General features: G+C 57.5%; 1 protein-coding gene across 1 annotated transcript; it reads left to right on the forward strand.

Moving 5' to 3' along the window:
• Positions 1–9,853, forward strand: rdh11 (retinol dehydrogenase 11). Its single transcript, XM_031895212.1, has 6 exons — positions 1–198; positions 4,119–4,358; positions 5,562–5,651; positions 5,831–6,022; positions 8,237–8,346; positions 9,296–9,853. The coding sequence occupies exons 1-6, from the start codon at positions 42–44 to the stop codon at positions 9,488–9,490; spliced, it is 984 nt and encodes a 327-aa protein (XP_031751072.1). The 5' UTR covers positions 1–41; the 3' UTR covers positions 9,491–9,853.

Consider the following 9,853-nt stretch of genomic DNA (forward strand, 5'->3'; position numbering starts at 1 on the left):
TCTTTGCTCTGAGCTCAGTGAGACTGCTGCTGCCGGTCGGTATGGAACTGCTCCCACTACTCTGCCACCCCGGCTGGTTCTGCTGCTGTGTGGGGCTGATAATTATCCTGCGCCTCCGGAGGAGGAAACCCTGGGACCCCAGCAAGTGCTCAGTCTCCCTGGCCGGCAAAACCGCCATAGTGACCGGGGCCAACACAGGTAATTGTCACTCACATAGAGCGTTAGCTCCTGGGGCCAGAAGGCTGATACATGGGAAGGGCTCAGTGTCAGGAGAAGCTGAATTTTCCTTTCACTTTTCTTTTCTATGGCTTTGTGCCAGGTCTTCTCCCAAGGGCATATACAGGCATGTCCAAACAACTCTATAACTGTGGGACTGGGCCATGGGGTTGGACTGCGGGACTGGGCCGTGGGGTTGAACTGCGGGACCGGGCCGTGGGGTTGGACTGCGGGACCGGGCCGTGGGGTTGAACTGCGGGACCGGGCCGTGGGGTTGGACTGCGGGACCGGGCTGTGGGGTTGGACTGCGGGACCGGGCCGTGGGGTTGAACTGTGGGACCGGGCTGTGGGGTGGGACTGCGGGACCGACCTGTGGGGTGGGACTGCGGGACCGACCTGTGGGGTGGGACTGCGGGACCGACCTGTGGGGTGGGACTGCGGGACCGGGCCGTGGGGTTGGACTGCGGGACCGGGCCGTGGGGTTGAACTGCGGGACCGGGCCGTGGGGTTGAACTGCGGGACCGGGCCGTGGGGTTGAACTGCGGGACCGGGCTGTGGGGTGGGACTGCGGGACCGGGCTGTGGGGTGGGACTGCGGGACCGGGCTGTGGGGTGGAACTGCGGGACCGGGCTGTGGGGTTGAACTGCGGGACCGGGCTGTGGGGTTGAACTGCGGGACCGGGCTGTGGGGTTGAACTGCGGGACCGGACTGTGGGGTTGAACTGCGGGACCGGGCTGTGGGGTGGGACTGCGGGACCGGGCCGTGGGGTGGGACTGCGGGACCGGACTGTGGGGTTGAACTGCGGGACCGGGCTGTGGGGTGGGACTGCGGGACCGGGCCGTGGGGTGGGACTGCGGGACCGGGCCGTGGGGTTGAACTGCGGGACCGGGCCGTGGGGTTGAACTGCGGGACCGGGCCGTGGGGTTGAACTGCGGGACCGGACTGTGGGGTTGAACTGCGGGACCGGACTGTGGGGTTGAACTGCGGGACCGGGCTGTGGGGTTGAACTGCGGGACCGGGCTGTGGGGTTGAACTGCGGGACCGGGCTGTGGGGTGGGACTGCGGGACCGGGCTGTGGGGTTGAACTGCGGGACCGGGCCGTGGGGTGGGACTGCGGGACCGGGCCGTGGGGTTGAACTGTGGGACCGGGCCGTGGGGTTGAACTGTGGGACCGGGCTGTGGGGTGGGACTGCGGGACCGGGCTGTGGGGTTGAACTGTGGGACCGGGCTGTGGGGTTGAACTGTGGGACCGGGCTGTGGGGTTGAACTGCGGGACCGGGCTGTGGGGTTGAACTGCGGGACCGGGCCGTGGGGTGGGACTGCGGGACCGGGCCGTGGGGTTGAACTGCGGGACCGGGCCGTGGGGTTGAACTGCGGGACCGGGCCGTGGGGTTGGACTGCGGGACCGGGCCGTGGGGTTGGACTGCGGGACCGGGCCGTGGGGTTGAACTGCGGGACCGGGCCGTGGGGTTGAACTGCGGGACCGGGCCGTGGGGTTGAACTGCGGGACCGGGCCGTGGGGTTGGACTGCGGGACCGGGCCGTGGGGTTGGACTGCGGGACCGGGCCGTGGGGTTGAACTGCGGGACCGGGCCGTGGGGTTGGACTGCGGGACCGGGCCGTGGGGTTGAACTGCGGGACCGGGCCGTGGGGTTGGACTGCGGGACCGGGCCGTGGGGTTGGACTGCGGGACCGGGCCGTGGGGTTGGACTGCGGGACCGGGCCGTGGGGTTGGACTGCGGGACCGGGCCGTGGGGTTGGACTGCGGGACCGGGCCGTGGGGTTGGACTGCGGGACCGGGCCGTGGGGTTGGACTGCGGGACCGGGCCGTGGGGTTGAACTGCGGGACCGGGCCGTGGGGTTGGACTGCGGGACCGGGCCGTGGGGTTGGACTGCGGGACCGGGCCGTGGGGTTGGACTGCGGGACCGGGCCGTGGGGTTGGACTGCGGGACCGGGCCGTGGGGTTGGACTGCGGGACCGGGCCGTGGGGTTGGACTGCGGGACCGGGCTGTGGGGTTGGACTGTGGGGTTGGCCTGTGGGACTGGGCTGTGCATTCCCCTACTGAACCCCCCCATATATATAATATTCACCTATATGTATCTGGCACTGAGGCCTGGGGGGTCAAATTCCTGCTGCTCCGAGGGGCCCCGTGTTATTAAGGGAAACTGACACAGTGGAAGTGGGAGGAGGGGATTCCGGCATCAGCAAAGGAAGTGGATCTTTACAATAACATTCCCTTATGGAATCCCCTGCCTGGGGCTGGAAGCAGTTTGATGTTAGTGGATAAGTTTATGGCAGAACCTAATGACTAAATGTCTCAGGACTCATCTACCCCCCCCCCCCCAGGGGGGTTTTTATATTCTGTTCCACCCCTGGGGGTCCCCTGGGCACCTCCAGCCCTGGCAAAGCCCAACCCTTCCCAATAGGATGCCCAGCCTTACCAAGGTTGGGTGAGACATACAGGGGCCCCATATGGGCAGCTTGACTCAGGGTGGGGGGCGCTAAGGAGCTGGTTACCCCCTCAGCACATAACTGCCCCCACTTATCTCCCAGAGAGCATTGCACATTAACTGAAACCACTGCCCCCAGAGTAGATGAAACAATTGCCCCTGGTGCAAGAGTGGGGGAGGGGAAAGCACAATGCAGGCAGATTGCCCGGAGTTCAGTGGCCCCGAGGCCCCAAGGCCACACACAGTGATGTACAGGAGATAATGCTGCAGATAACAGCCCCTTAGCTAATCATTCACTTGCCCTACTGCCCTGCGCACCCCCAGGTGAAGGCCGGGGAATCCTGACGCGCAACATCAGGGGGTGAGAACAGTTCAGGCAAATTCCGTTACTGACAGAAGGGTCCGGCTATACTTCCAACATCATTGGGTATTTGTATCGAATGCTATAATGCACTATATGCTGCCTGGGGGTTACAGGTAACGCACACAGTATAATCTCCTGCACTATATGCTGCCTGGGGGTTACAGGTAACGCACACAGTATAATCTCCTGCACTATATGCTGCCTGGGGGTTACAGGTAACGCACACAGTATAATCTCCTGCACTATATGCTGCCTGGGGGTTACAGGTAACGCACACAGTATAATCTCCTGCACTATATGCTGCCTGGGGGTTACAGGTAACGCACACAGTATAATCTCCTGCACTATATGCTGCCTGGGGGTTACAGGTAACGCACACAGTATAATCTCCTGCACTATATGCTGCCTGGGGGTTACAGGTAACGCACACAGTATAATCTCCTGCACTATATGCTGCCTGGGGGTTACAGGTAACGCACACAGTATAATCTCCTGCACTATATGCTGCCTGGGGGTTACAGGTAACGCACACAGTATAATCTCCTGCACTATATGCTGCCTGGGGGTTACAGGTAACGCACACAGTATAATCTCCTGCACTATATGCTGCCTGGGGGTTACAGGTAACGCACACAGTATAATCTCCTGCACTATATGCTGCCTGGGGGTTACAGGTAACGCACACAGTTTAATCTCCTGCACTATATGCTGCCTGGGGGTTACAGGTAACGCACACAGTATAATCTCCTGCACTATATGCTGCCTGGGGGTTACAGGTAACGCACACAGTATAATCTCCTGCACTATATGCTGCCTGGGGGTTACAGGTAACGCACACAGTTTAATCTCCTGCACTATATGCTGCCTGGGGGTTACAGGTAACGCACACAGTTTAATCTCCTGCACTATATGCTGCCCGGGGGTTACAGGTACTGCTCACAGTTTAATCTCCTGCACTAAATACTGGCTGGGAATGACACATTAGGCAATACACAGAGTATTATTATCTCCTGTACTATATGACTGTTGGGGGTTGGCTGTTCTGTGACCCTTGCCCATAGCTTGTTGGCCCTTTCTTTGGTTCCAGGCATCGGGAAATGCGTTGCTATGGACCTTGCCAGGAGGAATGCCCGGGTGATCCTGGCGTGCCGGAGCCGAGAGCGGGGCCAGAGGGCATTGGAGGAAATCCGCAGGCAGACAGGGAACGGGGCGGTGCTACTGGAGATGTTGGACACAAGCAGTATGGCGTCTGTGCGCGCCTTCGCCGACCGTATCCTTCAGCAGGAGAAGCGCCTGGATATCCTTATCAACAACGCTGGGGCCTCAGGTACCAACAAACTGCAGTGGAACAACTCTCAAATATGATTGGGCCATGGGGGTGTGGCCCCTAGGAATATACCAGTAAATAATAGTAGTGGTTCCGCAGGGGTGTGGCCCCTAGGAATATACCAGTAAATAATAGTAGTGGTTCCGCAGGGGTGTGGCCCCTAGGAATATACCAGTAAATAATAGTAGTGGTTCCGCAAGGGTGTGGCCCCTAGGAATATACCAGTAAATAATAGTAGTGGTTCCGCAAGGGTGTGGCCCCTAGGAATATACCAGTAAATAATAGTAGTGGTTCCGCAAGGGTGTGGCCCCTAGGAATATGCCAGTAAATAATAGTAGTGGTTCCGCAAGGGTGTGGCCCCTAGGAATATGCCAGTAAATAATAGTAGTGGTTCCGCAGGGGTGTGGCCCCTAGGAATATACCAGTAAATAATAGTAGTGGTTCCGCAAGGGTGTGGCCCCTAGGAATATGCCAGTAAATAATAGTAGTGGTTCTGCAAGGGTGTGGCCCCTAGGAATATGCCAGTAAATAATAGTAGTGGTTCCGCAGGGGTGTGGCCCCTAGGAATATACCAGTAAATAATAGTAGTGGTTCCGCAAGGGTGTGGCCCCTAGGAATATGCCAGTAAATAATAGTAGTGGTTCCGCAAGGGTGTGGCCCCTAGGAATATGCCAGTAAATAATAGTAGTGGTTCCGCAGGGGTGTGGCCCCTAGGAATATACCAGTAAATAATAGTAGTGGTTCCGCAAGGGTGTGGCCCCTAGGAATATGCCAGTAAATAATAGTAGTGGTTCCGCAAGGGTGTGGCCTCTAGGAATATACCAGTAAATAATAGTAGTGGTTCCGCAAGGGTGTGGCCCCTAGGAATATGCCAGTAAATAATAGTAGTGGTTCCGCAAGGGTGTGGCCTCTAGGAATATGCCAGTAAATAATAGTAGTGGTTCCGCAAGGGTGTGGCCCCTAGGAATATACCAGTAAATAATAGTAGTGGTTCCGCAAGGGTGTGGCCCCTAGGAATATACCAGTAAATAATAGTAGTGGTTCCGCAAGGGTGTGGCCTCTAGGAATATGCCAGTAAATAATAGTAGTGGTTCCGCAAGGGTGTGGCCTCTAGGAATATGCCAGTAAATAATAGTAGTGGTTCCGCAGGGGTGTGGCTTCCCTCACATGATCACTATTCCCCTCACAGACATTTCTTTGCAGGATTGCCCCATTCCATGACAGCCGAGGGCTTGGAGAACACATTTGCTACAAATCACTTGGGCCCCTTCCTGCTCACCAACCTGCTCACAGGTAAGTACCCACCTCCCACTGACCCCCATCTGTAACTCATAGTGGCTCCTTTCTCCCTGGGGCCCCTCCTCTTTCCTTGCGGAGTGTGTGCCATGCGCTAGTCACTCACCCCCCAGCCTGGGGCGCCAGTACCTCGTGGGCCGGCTCAGCTGACCCCCCCATACCCTATGTCTCTGTAGGTCTCATGAGGAAATCTGCCCCCAGTCGCATTGTCTTTGTTTCCTCGTTTAACCACAAGAATGGGGAGATCCATCTCAGCTGCCTGAGGGGGCAGAATATCCGCGGGTTCCGCCCAGATTACCCCTATAACTGCTCCAAACTCATGAACATCATGTGCGCCAATGAGTTCGCCCGGAGACTGCGCGGAACTGGTCAGTATGTGTGGGGGGAGGAGCCACGACTCCATGTTTGTCAGATCCTTATCTTCTGTGAGTGATTGTGGGTGGGTGAGTGAGTGTGAGTGATTGTGGGTGGGTGAGTGAGTGATTGTGGGTGGGTGAGTGAGTGTGAGTGATTGTGGGTGGGTGAGTGAGTGAGTGTGAGTGATTGTGGGTGGGTGAGTGAGTGATTGTGGGTGGGTGTGTGAGTGATTGTGGGTGGGTGAGTGATGGTGGGTGAGTGACTGTGGGTAATTGTGGGTGGGTGAGTGATGGTGGGTGAGTGACTGTGGGTAATTGTGGGTGGGTGAGTGATGGTGGGTGAGTGACTGTGGGTAATTGTGGGTGGGTGAGTGATGGTGGGTGAGTGACTGTGGGTAATTGTGGGTGGGTGAGTGATGGTGGGTGAGTGACTGTGGGTAATTGTGGGTGGGTGAGTGATGGTGGGTGAGTGACTGTGGGTAATTGTGGGTGGGTGAGTGATGGTGGGTGAGTGACTGTGGGTAATTGTGGGTGGGTGAGTGATGGTGGGTGAGTGACTGTGGGTAATTGTGGGTGGGTGAGTGACTGTGGGTAATTGTGGGTGGGTGAGTGATTGTGGGTGAGTGAGTGTGAGTGATTGTGGGTGGGTAAGTGAGTGTGAGTGATTGTGGGTGGGTGAGTGAATGTGGGTGATTGTGGGTGGGTAAGTGAGTGTGGGTTATTGTGGGTGGGTGAGTGTGGGTGATTGTGGGTTGGTGAGTGATTGTGGGTAATTGTGGGTGGGTGAGTGATGGTGGGTGAGTGACTGTGGGTAATTGTGGGTGGGTGAGTGATGGTGGGTAATTGTGGGTGGGTAAGTGAGTGTGGGTGGGTGAGTGTAAGTGATTGTGGGCGGGTGAGTGTGATTGTGGGTGGGTGAGTGTGATTGTGGGTGGGTGAGTGGTTGTGGGTGGGTAAGTGAGTGTGGGTGATTGTGGGCTGGTGAGTGATTGTGGGTAATTGTGGGTGAGTGAGTGATTGTGGGTAATTGTGGGTGGGTGAGTGATGGTGGGTAATTGTGGGTGAGTGATTGTGGGTGGGTAAGTGAGTGTGGGTGATTGTGGGTGGGTGAGTGTAAGTGATTGTGGGTGGGTGAGTGATTGTGGGTGGGTGAGTGTGAGTGAGTGTATGGTTATGCGTGTGTATGTGAGTGAGTGTATGGTTATGTGTGTATGTGAGTGTGAGTAGAAGTGAGTGTGAGTGAGTGTATGGTTATGCGTGTGTATGTGAGTGCCGGGGGGGTATAGAGTACCATTACGTGGATGTTAGTGCCCCCACACTCTGTGCCTCACACACTGGGTTCTGTAGGGGTGTTAGTGCCCCCCACACTCTGTGCCTCACACACTGGGTTCTGTAGGGGTGTTAGTGCCCCCCACACTCTGTGCCTCACACACTGGGTTCTGTAGGGGTGTTAGTGCCCCCCACACTCTGTGCCTCACACACTGGGTTCCGTAGGGGTGTTAGTGCCCCCCACACTCTGTGCCTCACACACTGGGTTCCGTAGGGGTGTTAGTGCCCCCCACACTCTGTGCCTCACACACTGGGTTCCGTAGGGGTGTTAGTGCCCCCCACACTCTGTGCCTCACACACTGGGTTCCGTAGGGGTGTTAGTGCCCCCACACTCTCTGCCTCACACACTGGGTTCCGTAGGGGTGTTAGTGCCCCCACACTCTGTGCCTCACACACTGGGTTCTGTAGGGGTGTTAGTGCCCCCCACACTCTGTGCCTCACACACTGGGTTCTGTAGGGGTGTTAGTGCCCCCCACACTCTGTGCCTCACACACTGGGTTCTGTAGGGGTGTTAGTGCCCCCCACACTCTGTGCCTCACACACTGGGTTCTGTAGGGGTGTTAGTGCCCCCCACACTCTGTGCCTCACACACTGGGTTCTGTAGGGGTGTTAGTGCCCCCACACTCTGTGCCTCACACACTGGGTTCTGTAGGGGTGTTAGTGCCCCCCACACTCTGTGCCTCACACACTGGGTTCTGTAGGGGTGTTAGTGCCCCCCACACTCTGTGCCTCACACACTGGGTTCTGTAGGGGTGTTAGTGCCCCCCACACTCTGTGCCTCACACACTGGGTTCTGTAGGGGTGTTAGTGCCCCCCACACTCTGTGCCTCACACACTGGGTTCTGTAGGGGTGTTAGTGCCCCCCACACTCTGTGCCTCACACACTGGGTTCTGTAGGGGTGACAGTGACCAGCCTGGACCCCGGGATAGTGATGACGGAGGCCGTTAGGTACTACAGCATCTTCATCCGACTCATCTTCAAATCCATCGGCTTCTTTTTCTTCAGGGTAAGTGTGGGGCCCCCCCCTGGGGCGGGGTCAGGCAAGCATTTACCAGGGGGAGGGGCATGGAGTGCATAACAAGCAGTGGGAGGGACTAGGAGACTATGATGGCAGGGGGAGGGACTAGAAGACTATGATACCAGGGGGAGGGGCATGGAGTGTATAACAAGCAGTGGGAGGAACTAGGAGACTATGATGGCAGGGGGAGGGGCATGGAGTGCATAACAAGCAGTGGGAGGGACTAGGAGACTATGATGGCAGGGGGAGGGACTAGAAGACTATGATACCAGGGGGAGGGGCATGGAGTGTATAACAAGCAGTGGGAGGAACTAGAAGACTATGATGGCAGGCGGAGGGGCAGGGAGTGTATAACAAGCAGTGGGAGGGACTAGAAGACTATGATGGCAGGCGGAGGGGCAGGGAGTGTATAACAAGCAGTGGGAGGGACTAGAAGACTATGATGGCAGGCGGAGGGGCAGGGAGTGTATAACAAGCAGTGGGAGGGACTAGAAGACTATGATGGCAGGCGGAGGGGCAGGGAGTGTATAACAAGCAGTGGGAGGGACTAGGAGACTATGATGGCAGGGGGAGGGACTAGAAGACTATGATACCAGGGGGAGGGGCATGGAGTGCATAACCAGCAGTGGGAGTAACTAGGAGACTATGATGGCAGGGGGAGGGACTAGAAGACTATGATACCAGGGGGAGGGGCATGGAGTGTATAACAAGCAGTGGGAGGAACTAGGAGACTATGATGGCAGGGGGAGGGGCAGGGAGTGTATAACAAGCAGTGGGAGGGACTAGGAGACTATGATGGCAGGGGGAGGGGCAAGGCTTGAGCTCTGATGGGCATGTTTGTGGGAGGAGGGAGGGGGTAAGGAGGGATGTAGGGGGGTTTGAGGGGCAGAATCGTGGGCCATGTATTGGGTGATACTGATTGGTGTTTCCCCCACAGACGCCAGAGGAGGGCGCTGTCAGTACCATATTCTGTGCTGTATCAGAGGAAGCGGAGGGGCTGACAGAGAAGTACATAGACTGTGACTGTATGTTGGCCCTGCCCAGCCCAGCGGCCCGGGACCCCCCAGTCACCGCCAAACTGTGGGAGGCCTGTGAGCAAGCGGTGGGGCTGCCCCCCAGCCCCCCCAAATAGAGCCTTCAGGGGCCACGTATGGGTACGGGATCATGGGCCTACTGGGGATTTGTTATATGATCCCTCAGGTGCCACTGGCTCCCCGTCTCCCCCCCAGATACCCCTCACCCTCTGGGACCAGTAACACAAGGCCAGTGAGCCCCCCTGCCCCCCCATATATGGCTGTTACCCCAGTGCTGGGCTGTACCCCCCTAGGAATGGATAACAGGATTGGCCCCCAGATGAGCCCACTGTGTGGATCTGTTGCCCCCGGAGACTGTGTGGCTGCTCTGAATTATTCTCTCTCCACTGCCTCGTTGCTATGCTCTGTCACCCCAGCAACCAAAAGTGAATTATTTGTTATAAAATGAAAGTCAAGTTGCA

Source organism: Xenopus tropicalis, chromosome 1 (genome assembly GCF_000004195.4).
Source record: "Xenopus tropicalis strain Nigerian chromosome 1, UCB_Xtro_10.0, whole genome shotgun sequence".
Taxonomy (NCBI): Eukaryota; Metazoa; Chordata; class Amphibia; order Anura; family Pipidae; genus Xenopus; species Xenopus tropicalis.